This window comes from Notamacropus eugenii, chromosome 1 (genome assembly GCF_028372415.1).
Source record: "Notamacropus eugenii isolate mMacEug1 chromosome 1, mMacEug1.pri_v2, whole genome shotgun sequence".
Classification (NCBI taxonomy): domain Eukaryota; kingdom Metazoa; phylum Chordata; class Mammalia; order Diprotodontia; family Macropodidae; genus Notamacropus; species Notamacropus eugenii.
In genome coordinates this window covers 521,581,100-521,605,217 of record NC_092872.1, presented here as the reverse complement: position 1 = coordinate 521,605,217, position 24,118 = coordinate 521,581,100, and the positions used below count along the sequence as shown (strand labels likewise).

Genomic DNA, 24,118 nt, shown 5'->3' with positions numbered 1-24,118 from the left:
AAAAGTAAAAATATGCATATGTACAAAATATTTACAACAGGTCTTTTTTTCTGGTGGCAAAGAATCAGAAATAGAAGGAATACCCATTAATTGGGGAATGGCTAAATAAGTTATAATACATGAATGCAATGGAATACTATTGTGCTATAAAAATAATGACAGGAATGAGTTCAGAAAAAACCTTAGAACACTTACATGAACTGATGCAAAATAAAGTGAGCAGAAGCAAAAACAATTAATACATTAACAGCAATATTCTAAAGTTAATCAAATTTGAAAGACTTAACTCTGATCAAAATGACCAACCATTACTCTTCCACTTCCAGAAAGAGCTAATGAACCCAAGAGCATATTTTTTCCTCATTTTTTTTGGACATGACTAAAGCAGGAATCTGTTTTGCCTAACTACGCATATTTGTGGTGGGTTTTATTTTTCTTGTTTTCTCAATGGACAGAGGAAGAGGAAGAGAGAGAGAATTTGGAACTGAAAATAAATTTTTTAAAAAAGAACCTCTTCTCTTCTTGATTGCCATTACATTGCCCCACACTTCAGTAACTAAGATATTAAGAGTCCAAATGTGGTGGTTCCATTTATAGAAGCATCTATTAGATGCTGATAAGATCCCTCAGTGAGAAAATAGAAAAAGAAAAGAATTACCTTGGGAGGAATGCAAGGAGTTTGTGGGTATAGACAGATGATGGAGTCAGACAGGGGAACTAGAATACAGCAGTTACAAAAGAATCAATACAAAGGTGAAGGTGGCCTTTGAAGTTACTAGGTCCAATCACTTTATTTTATGAGGCCCACGGTAAATGACTTACCCAAACTCACAAAGGTATTAAATCACAAAGCCAGGATTTGGAACCAAATCCAACACTCTTTCCATCATACCATGCTTGTTCAAAATATTTTATAAATGAATTTGTACTCTAAACTGGTATTATTTCTGTCTGCTATTACCCTTTGGAAAGGAAATGAAACATGTGATAGATAAGGTGGTTTCTGGGCTCTTTAGCCCTGTGGTAACTCTAGGACAGGACAGGATAGAACAGTGGTTTTGCTCTTGTCCATTTCCCATTTTTCAGACTGAAATGATTTTCACAAGGAATTAAAAGAACAAGTGCAATATTCCAGATAAAGAAAAAAAAGAAAAACTTAAAATCAATGCAATCATAAAAATCCCATTGAAGGATAGAATTTAGAGTTAGAAGGGGTCTAAGTGAAAAAAGGATCATAGCTCTAGTGCTGGAAGGGACCTTGACAAATGAGGAAACTGAGTCCCAGAAGAGGAAAATGATTTGATGAAGGTCACTGGTTTCTAACCCAGGTGCTTTGAATTCAAGCCAAGTCTAATTGTTTTACATGTAAAATGAACTACAAATCCTAAGGATTGTCTGACTTGGCCTACGCCACCTCCGCCCCCCTTCTCTCTGTGTGTGTGTGTGTGTGTGTGTGTGTGTGTGTGTGTGTGTAATCCCACCAACTACCCAGATACTGAAAAAAGTTTCAAGAGTTACAAATATTGTCTTTCCATGTAGGAATATGAACAGTTCAACTTTAGTAAGTCGCTTATGATTTCTCTTTGCTGTTCAGCTCTGGTCTTATCATCAAGAATGCTTGAAAGTTCTCTATTTCATTGAAAGACCATTTTTTCCTCTGAAGTATTATACTCATTATATTTTGCTGGGTAGGTGATTCTTGGTTTTAATCCTAGTTCCTTTGACTTCTAGAATATCATATTCCATGCCCTTTGATCCCTTAATGTAGAAGCTGCTGGATCTGGTGCTATCCTGATTGTATTTCCACAATACTTGAATTGTTTCTTTCTAGATGCTTGCAATATTTTCTCCTTGACCAGGGAACTCTGGAATTTGGCCACAGTGTTCCTAGGAGTTTCTTTTTTAGGATCTCTTTCAGGAGGTGATCAGTGGATTCTTTCAATATTTATTTTGCCCCCTGGTTCTAGAATATCAGGGCAGTTTTCCTTGATAACTTCATGAAAGATGATGTCTAGGCTCTTTTTTTGATCATGGCTTTCAGGTAGTCCCATAATTTTTAAATTGTCTCTCCTGGATCTATTCTCCAGGTCGGTTGTTTTTCCAATGAGATATTTCACATTATCTTCCATTTTTTCATTCTTTTGGTTTTGTTTTGTGATTTCTTGGTTTCTCATAAAGTCATTAGCCTCCATCTGTTCCATTCTAATTCTGAAAAAACTGTTTTCTTCAGTGAGCTTTTGAACCTCCTTTTTCATTTGGCTAATTCTGCTTTTGAAAGCATTCTTCTCCTCATTGGCTTTTTGACCCTCTTTTGCCAATTGAGTTAGCCTATTTTTCAAGGTGTTATTTTCTTCAGCATTTTTTTGGCTCTCCTTTAGCAAGGTGTTGATCTGCTTTTCATGCTTTTCTTGCATCTCTTTCATTTCTCTTCCCAATTTTTCCTCCACCTCTCTAACTTGATTTTCAAAATCCTTTTTGAGCTCTTCCATGGCCTGAGACCATCGAATATTTATTTTGGATGTTTGGGATACAGAAGCCTTGACTTCTTTGTCTTTGTCTGATGGTAAGCATTGTTCTTCCTCATCTGAAAGGATGGGAGAAGATATCTGTTCACCAAGAAAGTAAGCTTCTATAGTCTTATTTTTTCCCCTTTTGGGGGCATTTTCCCAACCAGTTACTTGACTTTTGGATCCTTTGTCAAGAGTAGGGTATACTCTGGGAATCTGTAAGATCTCAGTTCCTCCAAGGTGGCACAGTCAAGCGTGTACACTGGTCTGGCAGCAGAGAGAGATTTTTGTGCCCAGAATCTTAACAGTTTCCTCTCCACAGCCACCTGGCCTCCATTTCAGCCAAGCCAGCACTGGGGACTGAGATTCAAATGAGCTTTATGGGCAGGGTCACCATTCAGTGTGAGATAAAGATCAGTTGCCACAGGGCCTCTACATAGAGCTGAGGTAAGAATGGGCTGCTCAGTGCACCCAGGGGTTTTACGATCCAACAATGGATGCAGGCTGCTATAGGGGCTGCTGTGGGAACTGCTGCTGCCTGCCTGATGTGGCCTCTCTGGCCACTGCCTAAGGTCGGAGCTATGGTAAGGCCCTTCTCCCTTCTCGGCCAGCTGAAAAAACCCTGTCACTGACCTTTGGCACCTATGGATTGAGGGATCTGCGAACTGCTGCTACTGTGACTGGACATTCTGCCCCTGAGGGCTGTTCACAAGCTGCGCACTATGTGGCTAAGGCTAGTCTGGGCTCCGCTCCGTGTCCAGTGCAACAAACGTTTCCCGCTGGCCTTTCAGGTGACACTGGGCTGGAAATCTCCTCCACTCTGTTGTTCACTTCTGATGCTCCAGAATTTGTTGAGAGTCCCTCTTTACAGGTATTTTATGGGCTGTATGGGGAGAGCCAGCGTATGTGTGTCTTTCTACTCCACCACCTTGGCTCCACCCCCCCCACTCCTATTTCTTTACTCTCTCGTTTCATTTGATTATTTAATCTTTTCCAAGACCTCAGAACAGGACTGGGCTTCAGGGAATTTTCTTCTTTTTCTTCTTTTTTTCTTGTCTATTCCTCTTCCTGTCTCTATCTTTCTCCCTTCCACTTTCAACAATCAAACTGCCTGTGGTGGAGAGCTGAGTCTGTCCATTTGAAATTTTTTTTACTCTGGGGGTCCTAGCCATTGCATTCCTTCCAGCTTCTCTGATTCAGATGCCTTGACTTAAGCATGGGATAGGGCAGCGGAGTGGGATCAATTGGCTGAGATTTGAGATAGGGTTCCTGAGGTTGCCCCATCTACTTGTCCAGTCTTTACCCTTACTGGCTACAGCAAAGAGAGAGTGAGTTTTTCTGTGTCTCTCTGTATGTGTGTGCCTCTGATTTTCTGTCTCTGTCTCATTTTCTATCTCTCATTTCTTTGTCTCTGTCTCACATTCTCTCACTGTGTTAATATCTTATTGTCGCCCATCTATATCTCTCCTAGCCAATGTTTCTGGCTGGGAGGTGTGGTGTGGCTCATCCCTTGAGGAGTGACTCCTCCCTGTGCAGTGTCTGATTTCACTCATTCCATCTTCTCCCAGGGCCTCTCCCCTCCTTTTCCAACCAGACACTGAGGGTCATAGTATTTGGATCTGGGAGGGATCTTAGGGATCACGATTTAATCCATCCTGGTCATGTTACAGGAGAGGAAAAAGAAACTACAGCAGAGAAGCAACTGGCCAGAAGTCACAGTGTTACACTACAGCACAGAGATGTACTTGCGCCCGTGGGGACAACCCACAGTCTGAGGGTCCCCTCTCCTGTCCTAGGTGTCCAGCCTCCCTCTCCCCAGGAGCTCAGTTCTCTGTGCCCTCACTGCTTTGGCCTCCTTCCCCAGAGCCAGAAAAGGAGCCAGAAAAGAGCCTCCTTTCTGTTGTCTACCACAGTGCTGGATAGTGCCCACAGAAGAAGAAATGTTACTATTGCTGTGGCTCCAGGTGTGTGAGCCATGAGGAGACTAAAGGTTGAAATGAGAACCTGGACAAGGCAAGGATGGGTAGAGAGGAAGAAAGGCCAGAGATTCCAAAGGGTGAGGCTGGAGGGATAAGAAGAAGGAAAGACAGACAAGCTCCACAGTGGGGGAGAAGAGAGAGGAGGAGAAGAGAGGAGGAGAAGAGAGGCTAGAAGTACTGGAGGGTGAGGCTGGAGAGGCAGCTGGGAGTGCAAAAATAGGAGAAGACAGATCCAAACTCAAGGTGACAAATGTCAGTTCCAAACATGTTTAGTCTTGGTTCCTGCCTGCAGCAAAGAGAGAGGGAGTTGTGGCAAGTCCCCTTGGCCTGGAGAGGGATGCCCTGAGGAAAACCTTCTCTAATTGTTCCCCTCTCTTTCCTATATTTCCCCAAAGGAGAAATACCCAGAACACAGGGCCTTGGTAACAAGGTCAACTCTAAAAAGCATTGTAAGGATAATCACAATATCTGAGCCCCTTGAAATCATATTGAGGAATTTGTAGTAAGGTCTACTAGTCACCAGGAGGTATGGAATCTTCCCAACTTCATGCTCCCCTTCTCCAAACTCCCAGCATTCAACTGCTTTCCCTGTCCAATGTCCTTCTTTGACCCCTAGAAGAGGTTTTTGTCCTTGTCTCCCTGTTCATTATCCTTTAGGCAAGGAAGCACCATGGCTCCCTGTCTAGGAGTGACCTTTTGCCAGCACCCTGGTCCCAAGCAAAGACAGGATCACTTTGATTTCAAAGTGTTGAGAAAGCTGATGTGTTGTAGTGGAAAGGTTTGGAGTCAGAAGACTAGGGTCTGATACTATAGCTAACCCATCCATTTACATTGTTTGAGAGATAGAGTGTTGATGTCTTCTCCATGATTTTTGCAGGCTCTGTGACTACTCCAAAAACTCATTAGTCCAAAGTTGCTACTATAAATAACACTCTTTTTATCACCACATAATCCCTATTCAGGCCAAGATACAATTTGATTCCTTTTCCCCTTCATCTGTTGGGATTCCTAATGTCATGACTCCTTGTCCCTTCATCCAACCTTTTTAAAATAGAAATTAGAATTGGAGCAGGGAGAGCTGGGTTTGGGGAATTTTATAACTTGAATCACTTATCTGACTTTCTTTCCTTAGAGTGATTATTGCTTCTGAGCTGACGCTATTGGACTCATCTATCTGAAATCTCAGTTGGCAGCGTTCTTTCCCTGTAGTACTACCAGGCCTTTGTCTGAGAAGCCAACATAATTGTGCTAGAGAACTTCCCATAGACTAGACCTATCACCAATAATTCCTGTAGGTTTGGAGGGTTCTGTCTCCTCCTCCTCTAAGTACCTTCCCCTGCAGAATTTGTTCAATGTATTTTTGCTTATGTAACTCATATCAGAATCCTTTCAGAAACATGAAACATTGGATCTGTTGTGGGAACAACTTCTGCACATTGTACTGTCTATATGAATAAATGAAGCTCTCCTTGACACCTCTGCAGTCTTGGGTCCTGGAGTCTTCTCTGAAGGTGGTAGGGATGGAGGTGTTCAGTAAAGAGTTATTGAATGAATGAAGGAATGAATGAGTGAATGATGATATGAATATATGCTTTGGGTGGGGCAGATCAGGCTCGTCTCTGGTTCTCCACTCAGAGTGTCTATGACTATGACTCGACCCCCACCCAACCTCTACCCACTTCTGTCATTTCATTGAGCAATGAGGATATCACAGGATTTAAATTTAGGATTTTATTTTCCCCCAATTGCATGTAAAGACCATTTTCAATATTCATTTTTTAAAAGGAGTTCCAAATCCTCTCTCTCTCTTCCCACCCCATTCATGCAAAAGGCAAACAATTTGATATAGGTTAGACCTGTGTAGTTGTGCAAAACCTATTTCCATATTAGTCATGTTGTAAACCAGCCAAATAAAATAGACCAAGGAAAGTCCAAGAGAAATAAACAATGTAAAAAATGTATGCTTCAATCTATATTCAGACTCCTTCAGTTCTTTCTTAGGGCTTTGATAGCATGCTTTTAAAAAACATTTTTTCATTTCCAACCTAAATACTAAAACTTAAATACACGAAAAGGAAAGAGAGAAATATTATAAACTTAAATACAAAATGAGAAAAGAAAAGTAAACATTGTCATGTACGCATTTCAAGAAATCGTATGTAATAAATAGTGCACATTGTGTTCAGAGCTGTCCATCTGTTCTTTGCTTCCTTGTACATTTTCTTTTGTTCTCCGCTGTGCACTGCTTTCTTTATTATTTTCCCCTCTTTCTCCCTGATCTCCCAAGAAGGATACATTTAAGTGAGGAAATACGCAGACACCTGCACATTTATCTATATACATACTCATGTACATGTGCAAACACACATATATACATACACACAAAGATATATATATATATACATACACATACACATATACTTTCATACACATACATATACTTAAATATCTATAATCATACTCATATGAATGCATACACTCATATGCATCTATGTAAGACCCAGCTGTACTTATTTATGGCTAGTATTTTTCATCATAAGTCCTTCAGAGTTTCTTGGATCATTATATGCCTGAGAACAGCTATATTATTCACACTAGACCATCATACAATATTGTTGTTACTGTTTTAAAATGTTCACTTGGTTCTAACTCATTTCACTTTGCATCAGTTCATGTAAATCTTTCCTGGTTTTTCTGAGAGCATCTATCTTGTCATTTCTTAGAGCACAGTATTATCCTATCATAATCCTATACAATGACTAGTTCAGCCATTCCCCAATTATTTGGCATCCCCTCTGTTTTCAATTATTTGCCACCAGAAAAGAACTACTTTAAACATATCTGATCATATAGGTCCTTTTTTTTTGCTTTTTATTTTATCTCTTTGGGGATTCAGACCTAATAGTGGTATTGCTCAGTCACAAGGTATGCATAGCTTTGTAGGTCTTTGGGCATAGTTCCATATTACTCTACACAATGACCAAATCCGTTCACAAGTCCACTAACACTGCATCAGTGTCTCAGTTTTGATGTCCACTCCAACATCTGTCATTTTCCCTTTCTATCCTATTAACCAGTCTAATAGGTGTGAGGTAGTACCTCCAAACTACTTTAACCTGCATCTCTCCAATCAATAGTGACTTAGAGTATTTCCCCATAGAACTATAGATAACTTTGATTATTTCATCTGAAAATTGACTATTCACAATATTTGATCATTTATCAATTAGGGAATGGCTCTTATTTTTATAAATTTAACTTATTTCTCTATATATTTGAGAGGTGAGGCCTTTATCAGATAAACTTGTTTCAAATTTTTTTCACAGTTATGATTATTGAATGGATTTTCCTCCATCCTGTTTTTGCCTGTTTATTCTGTTCTCTTTCTCCTTCCACTCTGTCTCTCCTCAAAATTGTTTTGCTTTTAAATATTGCCTCCCCCAATCTGCCCTCTGTCCCGTGAGCAGCTCCCACTTTCTTATTCCCTTCCTCTCCTACTTTCCTGTAGGGTAAGATAAATTTCTATATCCAATTGAATGTGTGTATTATTCCCTCTTTGAGCCAATTCAGGATATCATAGGATTTATGTCTGGAAAGGACTTGAGACTGAGTAGTCTGGCCTTCACATTTTAAAGATGAGGAAAAGGAGAAGCAATTATCCCAAGTCACTTGAGTACCAAGTAAACTGAGCAGATTCTAGCCAAGTTTCTCTTACCTCAGATCCTATACTTTTCCTGTGATTCCATGATGCCTCTGAGAAGAAAGGCCTCCTGATGAGTTGATCTTAAAGTGCTCCTGTGTTCTTTGTATCATTAGTCCCACTATCCTGTACCTGTCATGTCCCTTGAACCCTCAGGGAAGAACCTTGGGAGTTGGGGTTTTTCAGGTTGGGTGTTTCCTAGGTACTTTCATCACTATGCAAGCTACTGCAAGGTATATATAAAATATGTGAAATTCCTCCCAAAGGAAAGGGAGAATAATTCCTTTTCACATCAAGAACTTCCCAGTTTTGTCACTAATTGTCCATGTGTAGCCTTGGGTAAATCATTTCCTTTCTTTGAGCCTCAGTTTCTCTTCCATCAGATGATGTTAATGATACCATCTGTTGTGATGTCATTCTCCCAGGGCTAAGGTTAGGATGGAATGAGAAAATGAAGGGGAAATCTCTGAGAGAAGCTCAAAACTGGATAAAAGGGTAAAGGACTATGATCAATATATTCAAGGCCTAGAGGATCCCACCATCCAGGTATCTGTCAGGACCCTAACTGTTACCACTCAGCCATCCTTCTCAGTTCCCTTGGACCTTCTACAAAAAGATTCTAGTTGCTCATAGTCACAGTCACAGGTAAAGAATGTCAGAGCTGAAACAAATCTTAACTATGATGTAGTCCCACAGTGTCCTTTGACATAGGAGGAAACTGAAGGTTGAGGAAGAGATGAGGCTTCTCCAACAGCACACAGTCAGTGATAGGACAATTCAGGCAGTCATGACACAGAAGGTAGTCTCTGATCCCTTTCCCTCAGACCAGATTGCCTCTCCCCAGGCTGAGTGCCTGGCCATCATCACTCTCAGTCATATCCTCAGTATGACTCTGATGAGGCCTTAGGGCCCACTTTTCCTGCATTCCTTCTCTAGCTGAAGCTGGTGGAGCCTGTTATGATGCCATTAAGAATAGTTCCTTTCCATCATTTCTGAGGTCTTCCATTACAGATAGAGGAGCTTTTCATGGCTATTCTAGGAAGGCTCTAGACCCTGTGAACAAATGAATTTTTGACTTGTTCTTTGGGCACATACCATGTTTCATTATTTTATTAAAGGACACTTCCCCCTCCCCTCCTACTGAGTTGTTCTCTAAACCTGAACTTCACCTGTTTAGGTCCCAGAGAATCAGGAAATTCATATAGTCTGAGATCTAGCTCTGATCTGGAGATATTACTATCTGAACGGTGTTCTTTTTCTCCTACTTAATATGTCTAGAACCCCCCCAAATTTTTGATGTGTCAGCCTTAATTGGAACCAATTCCAGTTTATTTTAAATAGATTGCTGGTTCAAGAATCTGAAGACCTGAATTAGCTATTATTAAAGTTAGTATCTACCTCTTTATTAACACCAATGATTTTTTTAGTAAATTTGTTTCACTTGAGTACAGACTAAATAGGGATTATCTTTATCTATTGATCCATTTAGTCCTAATTTTTCATAGGTTAGAATGGAAATATCTCTTTGGTTACTCATAAAAAGCCAAAACATAACTGCTACTTGGGACCCTCTCACTAAGATAGTGGTATATTTTATCTCTCCAGTGATCACTGTTACTCTAATACAAAGCCCCATGTGTCCAGGTGGAATGAAGTCACACTCCACAAGTACTGATATTAAACTGATTATGTTCATAGCCTGAGACAAACTTTTTTCTTGTTCCTGTTTACATTTGCTGAAACCAGTATTTTAATTTATCTTATGTTATTTCGGCATTCCTCTTTCCATTGTATATATTACCCTTATACCCATCTAAGCCACAAGTGTACCAAAAGATGACACTCATCCTTGTGTTTTGAGTTGCTATTAATGTGCCACCAGATGGTCTGATTTTCTATTCTTCTGTCTCTCTTTTATATGTTGATAAGTTGTTTCTCTACTCTGAACAATCAGGAGTTTCCTGCTAGGAGTCACACGTACATTGAAGCTTTAAAGTTAAATTGATTTGAATTTCATAAGTTAATTCCATTTTTGTAATTTGGAAAAAACATTCCAAATAGTCTGAGATTTTAACAGGTCATCAAAATGTGTCACATTTTGTTCATAATCCCAAACAACTAGATATCCCTGCAGTTCAAAACACTTGTTCCAGTCTAATGACATCTATTTTTTCAAGTTTTCGTGTTCTTCTCAATCAATCTTTAGTGTTGACTAGCAAGCCAAGTTATAAATTCAAAAGGCACTTTTTTTTGTGGGATAAGATATTACATGAAGTTAGCATATGCTTGTTGAGGTGTTATACCAACACTAAATTGCCTTACTAATCACTGTAAAAATTCTTGCCATGTTATTTCAGGGACTGATATTTTTATACTTTGTATGACTTTGTTCATTGATCTTTTAAGACTTTCTAACAGTCTATTTCTTTTCTCTTATTTCAAAACTACCATTGTTGGAGAGTTTGTGATATATCTTTAAAAAAAAAATTAATAGTATTTTATTTTTTTCTAATCACATGTAAAGACAATTTTCAACTTCCATTTTTTGAAGGATTTTGAATTCCAAAGTTTTCTCCCTCCTTCTTTCTCCTCACCCTCTTCCGCAGGATGGCAAGTAATTTCATATAAGTTATATGTGTGTAACCATGTAAAACCTATTTCCACACTAGTGGTGGTGAAAGAAGAAATAGAACGAAAGGAGAAAAACATAAAAAAAGAAAATGGTATGCTTTGATCTGCATTCAGACTGAGTGTGTTATATTTCTAACCAAAGTGTAATATATTTCTGCTCTAGAGGATCTTTCCCTGAAAAAAAAACTTAACTTAGGTCTGTGAATTTGATGTTACATTATACTCTATGGTGTAGGGAAGTTTATTCACATCTATAGCTGTTTCTAGCATTTCAAATTTTTTTAAATTTCAAGTTAATTCTTATAACTTGTCTCTAGAGACTCTGTTAATACAATATGAAATCACTTTACATCTCTTCTCTTCTCTGAGTGAATTTATAATTAGAAACCAATCATTTCCTAGAATCTCTAATGGTTTGTGTACATCTACAGGTAATCACAGAAACCATACAAGATTTTTTTTCCCTCTTTATGCTTCTTAGATAATATTTCATGTATCCTTCTATTTTTACTAGCCGTCTTTTAGCTGATGAGGTTTGAATCCAATATATTTTACTTGCAAATTCCCCCACTTACTAAGTCAATAAGTATTCATTGCTAAGTACTCCATGTCTGGCACTGTACTAAGTACTGTGGTTCCCAAGAAAGGTTAAAATGACCCTGCCCTCAGGAAGCTCACATTTTAAGGGAAAAGATAGTATTCTAAGAATTATATAACTAAAAGGTAGGTATGGGGTAAAGACACCAACTTTGAAGGAGAGTGTAAAAGGATTTTTGGAGAAGATAGCATTTTATCTGAGACTTGACAGAAGCCTGGGGAGCCAGCAGGTGGAGATGATGTGGGGGAGGGGAGAATGAGCATTCTAGGCATGGGGCATGGGGCGTGGTCAGCGAAATATAGTCAGGACATGAGAGTATCATGTGCAAAGAACAGCGAGGAGGTTAGTGTCACTGGACCTTAGATCTCATGAAGGAGAGTGACGTACAAGACTGGAAAGCTGGAAGGGACTGAATTATGAGGGGCTTTAAACTCCAAACATAGGTGTTTATATTTGATTCAATGGGTAATAGGGAGTCACTGGAATTTATTGAGTGAGGGGGAGGGAAAGTGACATGGTGGATATTGCATTTTAGGAAGATCAATTTAACTCTTTAGCTGAGTGGGGAATTGACAGGACACTTGTGGCAGGGAAACCCACCAGCAGATTATTGCTGAGATGTAAGGATTAACTTTCTTCTCCAAGAAATCCAGCTGCTTGTTCTAGAAATTTGAACAAGATTTAGACATTTGTCTCCAAGTTACAAGAGCTAGGTGAGGGTCTTTGAAATGACATTCTGTATCTTATTCTGTAGCTTTTGGGAGGGTCCTTGAGATGATGTTATAGCTTGCCTTATATGTGTCTACAGAATCCTAAGGATAACTTGCTTTCTTTTGGTTTATAACATTGGGGTAGGGGGTGGGGCTCAGTAGAGGGAAGGGAATAAGCATTTATAGAGCACCTACTATGCGCCAGGCTCTGTAGAGACTAAGCACTTTACAAATATCTCATTTGATCTTTCATTCCCACTCTCACTAATCTTCAGTATCTCCCTCTCTCCTGGCTGTTTCTCTGCTGTCTACGTCAGGCTTATGTTTTCCCTGTCCTTAAAAAACCCTCACTTGGTCCATCCAGCTCCTTTAGCAATCATCCTAATTCTCCACTCCCTTACAAGGCTAAACCATCTATAATCAGTATTTCTACTTTCCTCTCAGGGCAGCTAGGGAGCACAGTGGAGAGAACACTGTGCTTGGAGTCAGGAAGACCTGAGTTCAAATTTGACCTCAGACCCTTATTAACTGTGTGACCCTGGGCAAGTCACTTAACCTTGTCTGCCTCAGTTTCCTCACCTGTAAAATGAGCTGGAGGAGGAAATGGCAAACCACTCCAGGATCTTTGCCAAGAAAACCAAATGGGGTCATGAAAAGTCAGACACAACAGAAATAATGAAACAACAGCGACAACCACTGGAATATTCCTTTATGATTATGGGTAACTAGGGAATAAACCAAAACTTGGAAATATTTCTTCTTTTGGCATACTGACGTTATTGTTGGAGAAAGGTATTTTAAGAATTATTCTGATGATTTGGTGATTGCCTAGCCTGGAGTGGTGAGACACTATCACTCTAATGCTTCTGTTTGGTCTATGATTTAAGTGACTATAGAAGAATGACCCAAATTAGTCCATACGGTCTAGCTATCAGAGATCCTATCATCTCCATATCAAGAACTAGGAATGAAACAAAGACCTTGTCCCTTTATGGAAGGGCACGGCAGAGCTGTGAGTCATCATCTTCATTCTAGTATGACAAATCCTTTTTACTCCAGAGAGAGAAATCGTCTACGCCAGTTGTCCTTAGGGTCACTGCTGAAGGTAAACTTCCTTCTTATCTATTAGCTTAACACTGAAATTAAACTTCCTTGTTGACCTACTGCTTCAGCTCTGAAATTAAACTTTTCCTGTTAGTCTATTGGCTCACCACTAGAGTTCTTGTTGGTCGGCAGTCCCTTAGGCAATCAATCAATCAATCAATCAATTTTTATTAAGTGCCTAATCTTTGCCAGGCACTGGGCTCAGTGCTGAAGATACAAAGCACAAAAAACTGAACAATCTCCACTCAAAAGGAGCTTACGTTCTAGGATTTTTCCTGGTGAGGGGAGTGATGGGATCCAATGGAGATGATGTCTTCTTGCAATGTGAAGTCAGAAATACAAGTTGGGAGGGCCTTGGGACTTTATTATGGTGTTAGTGTGGGTCCTTTCCATAAGGTTCCAATGAGGTTTTTTAATTGGTGCCTTCTCATGTGGACCCACTAAATTTCTTTTAATGCCACGTGGCCTTTGCTCTTCTTGAATTTCTCAGATAACTTTGCTCCTAGGATCAGAGATGAAACTTCAAAATTTTCAAGCAGTTTCCAATTTCTACTAAATTCCCTTTGGAAGCGTCTTTACATCTAGGCGTCTTACAGAAGTGGTAGGGTTGGGTGGTGAGCAGCTATTCACTTTCTCTTGTGTTCTCTCTTCCTTTTATTGACTCATTGTTCAGATGAGTTGTTTATCTGATATAAATATTATGTCCCTGAGAAGTTATATAATTACAGCAAGTGAATTTATCATCATCATCAATCATCATCTTCTTCTTCTTCTTCTTCTTCTTCTTCTTCTTCTTCTTCTTCTTCTCTGTCTCTCCTCTCTCTCTCTCTCTCTCTCTCTCTCTCTCTCTCTCTCTCTCTCTCTCTCTCTCTCTCTCTCCTTTTCCCCCCTCCCCCACTTCTCCTGCCCTCTACTTGCCCCAATCTAAGACAGTGCTCTGGAAAGACACTATGGTTTTGAGTCTGTTTCTCTCTCCTCTCCTGGATCGTCCCCTTTAACTGACAGTGTATAGGATGCTGGACTGGAGTCGGGAAGAATCATCTTCCTGACTTCAAATCTGTCCTAAGACTATCTGGGTGACCCTGGGCAAGTCACTTGACCTTGTGTGTCTCAGTTTCCTCATCTGTAAAATAATTTGGAAAAGGAAATGGCCAACCACTCCAGTATCTTTGCCCAGAAAACCCCAAATGGGGTCATGAAGAGTCAGACACAACTGAAATAACTGAACGATGCCACAATAATTACAATAGCATCCCCTATAAGTAAACCCAGATCAGCAAATGACTGAGGTTAACACCATTTATTTCAACTGTCTAAGACAAAGTCAATGGTTAAGGCAAAGAAAGTTGAGTGTGTGTTTAATATGATTTTCTCATGTCCAAAGGAAAAAGCTTTAGGCTTCCATGAAAGCTATCAGAGAGAGAGAGAAACAGGAAGGTTCACCTCCTTGGGGCTTGCAATGAGAGTCCAGGTGAGAGGGGGTACAGTGGGTTTCAGCAGCCCCATATCTCCACCATCACCCTTGATGCCACATCAGCCTACACATCCTTGCTCCCCCAGGATGTCTCCTCTCCACATGGCAGCTGGATCTGACCGTGATTCTGCTTTTGCATTTCCAGTTTTGTGTAGCTTCATTCTACCTCTCTTCTTCTAGGTCCATGCAGCTTCCATGTGTTTTGTCAGGAGTTGGGCTCCTATTCTCCTGAAATAGAGGAAGGAGAAGCTCTGAAGGATCATTAGGGAATGACCAGTCATCATCCAGGCAATAGTTAGCTTCCCTTTCAATTCAGTCAAAAAAACCTTCACACTTTGTTAAGGGATAACTAGGCATAGACCCATTTGTGCACTTTCTTAAAATTTACATCTCATTACCTCTGTCATCTGACCTTTATTTTCTGTGATTACATCAACTGAGCTGAGGGAAAATCAGTTGATCAGCAAGTATTCCAACTTATGCTCCTTGTTGCACTCTCCCTTCCCCAGTTAAACATTTTCTGTTCTTGGCAAATCAGCTGTGATACTTTTGACGTGTTCATGCTCTGAAATCTAGATAGCTCTCTAGTGGTTTTGGAGAAGCTCCTGCAATGCATTTTTGAGTGATTTCCTTCAGTGCCATGTGTTAAAACTCATGTGGCAGTTTTTAAACATTCTGGGAAAATAGCATTATTCCATGAGGGTACAAGCTCACTATACCTAATGGATTTGGGAAATTGCACTCATCTCCGAATGCATGGTTATGCTATTTCAACAAAACAATGTCATTTTTAGAATTCTCAAAGGTGATTACCTGTCTTAGTGCTTCCTTGGCTTGGTTTTCTCCTTGCTTCCTATAGACAAGACCCCGTCAGAATCAGGGTCCCTTCCAAGTTCATGGTCCCAGGACAACTGGGCAGCTTGCATTCAGGTAGAGTCTGAAATCTCAGAGTTGAGAGAAAGAGTTGGGAGGCCCAGCTATCTACAAATAGTCCCACCTGTCCACCTTGCTGTGGTTCTAAGATCTATTGGGGGAGGAGGGAGTCCCAAGAGCAGACTACATTACGCCGGGGGATTAAAATGCTTTTCAGTCCTGTGAAGCACCTGTTATAGTATGAGCAGTAATGCATCACAACAGCCTTAAAAGCATCACTTGAAGGTCTAAATTATATTCAGGGCATATTACATGCACCTGGCACAGCACACATGTAGATCCATAGTACACAAACATAAATACATAATGGTAAAACAAATAACACCAGCAGGCCTAAATGATAACAGAACATGGTTAAATATCAGTGTACATACAAACAAAAACTATGCATAGAAAAAAAATCCAAATGTATCTATGGTACATGCACAATTCTAACACAAGAGCAAGTAAACAAGAAAAACAAAAAAAATAGAATATATACTCAAATATTCATAATTAACAAGTACATTAATGAATACATGAGATTATATACATGGCATTTGTTACAAAGGTAAACATTAGCATTGTCTTCTGGGTACATGGATAACTGTCCATTTTCCCCTGAAAAGGGTGAAATAGGGGGTGGGAGGAAGAGAGAGAAGACAAGGGAAGAGAGAAAGGCTAAGAAGAGAGGCTGAGAAAGAAAATAGTGAATAAAAATAAGATGGAGGGAAATTCACAAATAGTAATTATAACTGTCAATGTGAATGGAATGTTTATAACAGCTCTCTTTATGGTGTCAAAGAACTGGAAATTGCAGGGATCCCCCTCAGCGAGGGAATGACTGGACAAGCAGTGTATGGTTGTGATGGAATACTATCGTGCCATAAGAAATGATTGGCTCATTGATCTTAGAAAGGCGTGAAAAGACTCGCACAAAATGATGAAGAGTGAAATGTGCAGAGCCAAGAGAGTGTTGTATGCAGCAACAGCACTATTTTCTTAAGAATGACTTTGAGTAACTAAGTCATTTTTATTATTATAAATACACAAATTAAAAATAAAATATGAAAAGAGATGCTATCTGCATCTAGAGAAAAAACTGATATATAGAAGTATGTATAGAATAATTTCCATATGTATACCTATTTGTGTCTAATGGTAGCCATCTTGAGGGGGGAGAAAAAAGGGAAAAAAAGAAATTTTCTTGATAACATAGTTGTATCTTTGGAAGCAATAGCAAGTTGTACATGGTAGATTTGCAGTTTTAGTTGCAATCATCTTTTTTATAATACTGTATTATGGAAATGCTTTTGTTCTCTGAAATGAAAATATTGACTATTGAATTGAAAATATTGAATAATTGAAAGTAATTTTTTAAAAAAAGGAATATTCTTTAAATTAGTATTGATTACTTCGAATTCTTTTTAGTTTAATTATAAAATTAACTTTCTTTCTTTAGCAAAAGCTGGTCCTTACAGCTAAGCCAAATTAACATAGATATTCTCTTAAGTCACAGATTTAGTGAACAGATAGATTGATAAGACGATCATTCAGTAGCAGATAAAGTAGAATAAGACATATATCTTTGTAGAAATAAATAATCATAGGCGTATAAGACTTTTTTAAAGGCGAAGTTCCACTTTCTGGCTGCTGGAGCATGGAGGTGGGGGGGTGGGGGAATGGGGGGGGCGGGGGGCAGTGAATGCTAGCAACTACAGCTACAAACAATTACAAATCATGTTACCTTTCCTCAATCTTTGTTCCCCTTTTCCTCAACTCCCTGAAGTAAGTTCAAACTAGAGGACTCTTGAGAGTAAAGGTTTTCATTGCAAAATGCTACAAGTGAAGGGCAGAGATTCCTAAGGCAATCTCACTTTGCCAGACAGCTTTATAGTTACAGATCCTAACGCAATAGATTGAAGAGTTGTCTCACCCTGGAACTTCTCCATTATGCCCTCAACATGCCTAGCAGCCTAACACTGAACATCCTACTTCCCTGTTCTTGTTACACTTCCCTATACCTGTAGATCTTATACTTCTTTTCTGTTATGAAAATAAGCTCCATAAATCACTCTTGTCACTCATTGCTAAGAGAATTATTGACCTGACTTAATGGTCACTTGGTTTGTTGCTATTAAATCATCATTTTCTCAGTAGCTTTGTACCTCACAGTGTTTTCTTTTTCAGATAATTAATTTTTAACAACCCTGAAATGTCAATTGGTTAAAAGTTAGTTTGTTCAGAGGTTAAATAGGTTTCTTTCATAATCTGTTGGACTGTCTCCCTCTGAACCTGAGCTGTTTTATTCTTGGCCTCTGTCTTGCAGACCCAGACTCGAACTTATAGAGGGCCTAAGTTGACTAGCAGGGTTATGCTCTTTAGCATGTCTCTTACCCTGGTTATCTTACATGGGATTCCCAGGGCTGAAGTTCTAGGCAGGAAAGGCTTCAGGCCTCTCTTCCTTTCTGGATTGGTTGTTAGGTTACCGTACATTTGTTTCTGATGCACTGCCTGGTTTCTGAGGTACTGCACTTTCCACATCACCTGCCATTCAAACTAATATGCAAATGATATTGGACTCTGGAAAGGTTGCTGATGACATGACATGCCTGCATAAGAAAGACTGACAGGTGCAGGTGGCACGAAAGTTTGGGGGAAGAGAAACCTCTTTGTTTCTTGCTTTGAGAAAGGACACATGGGAGTTCAAGAAGACCCTCTCAGGAAGAAACTCAGAGAGAAAGAGAACAAGCCTTCAGACATCAGGGACATGGATAGTGAAGAGAGCAGCTTTCTTTTACATATCTGCCTTCCATAGTTTTATTCTCTTTTTGCTTTGGGTTTCTCCCCTAAAAGGGCCTGAAATTATGAGTGCCCTCTGTTGAAGCAAGAGAGTATAATGCCTGTCTCCACACTCTTGGCAGAGTTGTATTTATTGCTAGGAATGCCACATACTAACCTTCACCACTCTTGTTCTTCATCTCAGTGTCCCTAACATACTCAGTAGCATGGAGCCAGAACATTTAAGTATGCTCCTGGATTCCTCAATGCCAGCTAAAGCTAACATCTCCTTGAGCAATCCCTGCCTTGACAGATCTCTGAACCTGGTAGGAAATACTTTTCCCATAATATTTTAGCAACTGTGAAAATTTTCCTGGCTTATGATTTTGTTACCTTATTGTTTTCATTTCCTGGTTGATGATTTTATTGACTTACTTCTTGGCTTGGATCACTTCTCATCAGCTGTGTACTTTTGCTTCTAGTCATCTACAAATAGCTGAGGCAGAAAAATTTGGTTCAATGAAACAACTTCACATATGCTGTGGGCATAGTGTCTGGTGGGAAGTCCCTGTTCTTCACTATACAGCCATTTGCTTGTAAGTAACCTAGTTCCCTGGCCTTCACAAATACACCCTCCACTTAGGTATCCTCCCCCACCTTGTTTGGAACTGAATTTGGGTTATATTATGATATTATGTCACCTATATACTTGACAGAGGCTCTGAAAAGCTGAGACTAGTCAACTTGAAGCTTCAAAATATTTTCCTCTTGATGACCTAACACCTTCATTGAGCTTCTCATGTTCTTCTGGGGTCTTCCCAAAGATTATGAGGTCATCCAGTTAATTTATGTTTCTAACTAATTTTTCCATCAGTCATTGGAAAAGGGCAAGTACTTCCCAGATGCCTTGTGGAATATACCACAAACTGGTAAAATCCAGTCAGGCAAATGGAAGCTGCTTACTCCTTATCTGTCACAGGAATCTAGTATTGGTCACGTCATAAGTGTTTTGGTTGCCTAACTGATAGTCAAGGATGTCTTGAACCGTTGGCATGGGCTACCGGTTCACTTTGATGCTTTGTTCCAAGTCTTGTAGCCTACACATACTGATGTTTTTCCATTCTATTTCTGTGCCACTATAATATTGCTGATGCATATGGGCTGCTGGACTCTGGTGATGCTGTTGACTAGTTTGTCTTTAAAACGGTTTCTCAGGTCATCCAATACAGATAAAGAAATCTTTCTAGATCATTACTGGAATGGTTAGTGGTCAATGAGGAGGATCTTGTAGGTTTTTCCTTGAATGTATAACATACATTCTCATACTCATGCACTGAGAACACGTCTGTCCTCTTGCTGGGTTTTTGTATCAACCAATCCTTCTATTCTGTTACTGGACAATCACCAAAGTCTGAAGAGCCAGAATTCTTGGGGTGTTCACTACCATATCTTACTTCTATTCTTCTATAGGCCTCTATGTAGGCTGTATGGATGGTCAAACTGTGCAATGCTGGGCCTGACTTGTATTTAGTATCTTGTTAATATCTTTAACAGACTGGAATTGGTTCTAATCAGTACTGACATGTCAAAGATAATAATCTCCGTGGCTGGACATGTATGAGCCAAGGTATCTGCTTTTGTTGACACCAACGAGCTCCATAGTGAATTCCAGGCTCATTCTGATATAACACAGCCGTGGCTAGCTTTTATCACTCATTTCTCTAAATCCAAATCCTTCTAAAGGCTATTGTGGTATTTTTTCATCAAATATCTCCTACAAAATAATTAGAATACAATGGCGCTTTCTGCTCTACATTCTAAGACAGTACATTTCACATTCTCAGTCTTTGCCTTCTTTTGTGGGTCCTATGAGTCCAAGTGGAATTAAGTCATAAGGGTCATGCTTCGTGTTTTCTAGGATGAAGGTGGTCTCCTTCCCTGGCCCCCTCTCCTTTTCCCAAAGCTGCCTCTGGACATATCAGCTTCTGTAACACTAAAGCTGCATTCTCCTCACTAGTGCGTCTGACCTACAAATATGGCCATCTTCTTCACAGTTGTGACAGAAGGCGGTCCTGCCTCTCTGTCTCCTGGTGGTGTGGCTGCATGTCTAACCTTCTTGGTCTGACTTCCTTTGTGCTATTACCTTTAGCACGATTTTGTCTGTCTCTCACCAAATTGTCTGTGGTCTTCAGACCTCTCATCTGCATCTTTAGTTAGTCAACAAACATTTATTAAGCACTTACAATGGGTTAAATTAAGAGTCTTATGTAGAGGGCCTATCCTCAGCTTCTCAGGCAGAGAACTGAGCCTGAGGAAACAGGGCTAAATGTCAAGGGTCAGGAATCTCTCACTCCGTCTTTGAATTTCTAGAACCAGTTAGTCAACAAACATTTATTAAGTTCCTACTATGTGCCAGGCATTGTGATAAGTACCAGGGATACAAAGAAGGTCAAAAGACAATCTCTGCCCCCAAAGAGCTCACAAACTAATGGGATAGACAACATTCAAACAGCTATGTGCAAACAAGGTAAGGTCAGTATAAACAACAGAGAGAAGGCACTCACTTTTCAGGGGATTGGATCAGGCTTCTTGCAGAAGGTGATATTTACTTAGGACTCAAAGGAAGTTAGGGAAGCCAAGAGGCAGGCAAGAGAGAGAATTCCAGGCATGGGGGACAAGCCTAAGAAATGACATGGAATCAGGAGATTCTTGTTTTGCTTCTATGGTCCATCTAGAGCAAGGTGAGGCTGAGTTTTGCCAGGGCAAAAACCTCAGACAGCTCTGCACTTTAAATCTATGGCTATGTATCATGTCCATTGTTTTTTCTAATTTGGGGTGAGGTAGGTGCAGATGAATATCAAGTAGATACCATTTTATCTCTGAGCCTTTGTGTATCCAACAGTGCTGTGCTCATCGTAGGCTTAACTCGTGTACTTTCTCAGATTTTACAGCTCCCCTTTGTGGTGAATCTCACTAATTGAGCCTTTGTACAAACCACCAAGTCAGAGGACTCTTCCCTCTTTGTACAGAGTGATAAAATGAACAAAGGAATCCTGGTGTCCTGCTAACACCACAATATCCCACTAGTTTTTGCTACATGAGTTCAGGCAGAGAATCCTTTGGGTCTGGTGTAATTCCCAATAAGGCGATCTACTCATGTTTCCTAGTTCAGACACCTGCTCGTTCCACAATGATTCTGCCCCCTTGTTGGCCCAAACCTCCCGTGTCCGCAGAGGAGTTTTACAAAGTACAGTTATCCCTTCCTCATTGCAGAGGTTCGGAGTTCAGCACCCCTGAGATTTGGGTTGGAAACATTTTTTGGCCTTCCCTTTGCAATGTAAACAACATGATATGAGAAACTCGAAATTCAAAGATCAGTACAAGATCACTATGAGATGTAACATGAGAGATGGCTCAGTATCTCCAAACCAGTTCATAGAACTGCAGTTCTTATACTACAAATTTAATTTTAAGAAAAAAATTATGTAGTTCATTTATGTTATGAAACAGTAAGATACGTACTATAAGGTAATATTAAACATTATAGTACATACATTTTATGCATTTCAGAGTTCCTAAACTTTTCTGTGTCATCCGCTGGCCTTCAACGTGTTGCCTGTGGCAAACTCCCCCAAAATTCCCTTTTAATTTCTTATGCCAACCCACAATGTACTGAAACCGCAATGCGGAAAACCACAATGTAGAAGGGATAACTGTGTGTTATTTATCTAATCTATGTTATCACCAAGCCTAACACATGGGTCTTTCCCAGAGAATCTTATTTCTGGCTTAAGATATTCTTTTGCAGTGATATAGCTAATTTCAGTCTTGTCTTTGTTCAGTTCAGGAGTTTTCACCCTTCCCTCACCCACAGAGGAGCTATCTCTTTCTCCCATGGGTAACTATGGGACATAGCAAATAGAGTGCTGAGCATGGAGCCAGGATGACCTGAGTTCATATCTGGCCTCAGACACTTATTAGCTGTGCGACCCTGGGGAAGTCACTTAAGCTTTGCCTCAGTTTTCTTATCTGCAAAATGGGGATGATAATAGTATCAACTTTGAAGGGCTGTCGTGAGGATCATATGACGCAAATAATTTAAAAACACTTAGACGGGGCCTGGCCCGCAAGCACCATATAAACGTCAGTGTTATTGCCCTAGCTGACCTAGCTGTAAGCCTTCTCCCACGTGAGTTATCTCCTTCTGGCTTGACAACCCTCCTCAATCTCCTTGCTGTCAGGCCTCCTTTGCTGATGAAGGCCCCTCTATTTTTCAGACCAACTCTTCCTCCTCAGAAGAAGCTCAGTTCCCAGGAGTTTGTCTTCTACTGTAAATGTATTTGGCATTTTCAGATGATGCAGGGTCATTGAGAGAGTTGTAATGAGATGGTCTCCCCCGTTATGACCTTACCACGATTTACCTGGCAGTTTTCCATTTTTAAAAAAACTTTCTTCACAATATGTTTATAATATCCTGATTTTTATTCTCTAGATGCAGTCCTAACATCAGGAAATCCTATGAGATTACAGTTTAAAATTATCATAATTCTTTTCAAGAAAATTATAGCCTCTCTCCAATAAATTGATTCATGATGTCACCATTCAAGAAACCCTAGTAATGAGGTCACCCAGACATGCAACATTATGTATTAGTGATACGATAAAGTTCTATGCAGGGAAGGGACAGATAGATAAATAGATAGAGGGAGATACACACATGTGTATATGTATTCTATCCATATATGTGTGTTATATGTATGTATGCATGTATAATATATGTGTATATATCTACAAATTATATGTGTATATGTATTGCAAAGAATAGGAAAGTGAAGATGCAAATTAGTAGTGATATGACAATACATTTTCACAGTAACCTTTGGATCTGAGCTGTAACTAGGGCCCATCTAGGCGACTTTCTGCTCTCCTGCCTCCAATTCTACCAAGTACTCAATGGGTCACCTTTTTCTTCAAGGACTTCCAGACCGGTGGCATTGACACCATTGTCTCCAAGACCATAGTATCCTCACTGAGAGAGTTACAGCACAGCTGGCAAGTAAACAAATTGCTTCTCACAAACTGTACCAAAACAGAACGGATAAGATCTTCCAAATTTCAAAGGAAAAAAGGATACTTTCCTCCTGATTGAGTAATTTAAAATAATAATAAGCCAACTTAAAAATTTAAAATAAAGTGTCATCAGATATACGTAGCTGTAGCATGAGAAGGACATTCGGGAAGGATACAGGACACCTTCCCTATCTCTGTATGGTCTCACGGCATGCGGCAATCAGAAGCCTGAGGGAAGAGATCCTGGTTCCACATTGGCTAGCTTTTGTACTGGGGTGATCAGAAAGCTACATGAATGAATTTTAAATTCAGCCCCCTTGACCAATTAAGTCTTATGGATAGTTACAATACCACTACCACCACCACCACCACCCCACCCCACCCCACCTTTGAGGAGATAAATAGGGTTAAATGACTTGTCCGGGAATACACAGCAAGTGTCTGAGGTCAGATCTGAATTCAGAGCCTCCCGACTCCAGAGCCAGTGCTCTATGCACTGCACCCCCAGCTGCCCCTACAAAACCTTTTAAGGAAAACCTAACCCAGCCTGAATGAGATCGATGTTGCTCCTGTAACAGTTGGCATTCACGTTGTGATTGAAAATTTGCAAAGCACTTTATGGATTCCCAACGACCAGGGGCCATGGGTAGCA

General features: G+C 39.9%; 1 protein-coding gene across 2 annotated transcripts in view; it reads left to right on the top strand.

Moving 5' to 3' along the window:
* Window positions 1-2,993: 2,993 nt before the first annotated feature.
* LOC140520063 (WAP four-disulfide core domain protein 12-like) overlaps window positions 2,994-24,118 on the top strand; it is a 41,931-nt gene continuing 20,806 nt past the window's right edge. The window contains exons 1-2 of one of the 2 annotated variants that reach the window (XM_072633706.1): window positions 3,020-3,091; window positions 18,879-18,992. Coding sequence is in view for 1 of the 2 variants with exons in the window: in XM_072633705.1 (XP_072489806.1) it covers window positions 3,005-3,091 (87 nt within the window). In the remaining variant the exon portion in view is untranslated. Of the gene's footprint in view, window positions 3,092-18,878; window positions 18,993-24,118 lie in introns of both variants that reach the window. The other variant, XM_072633705.1, reaches the window with a different exon arrangement.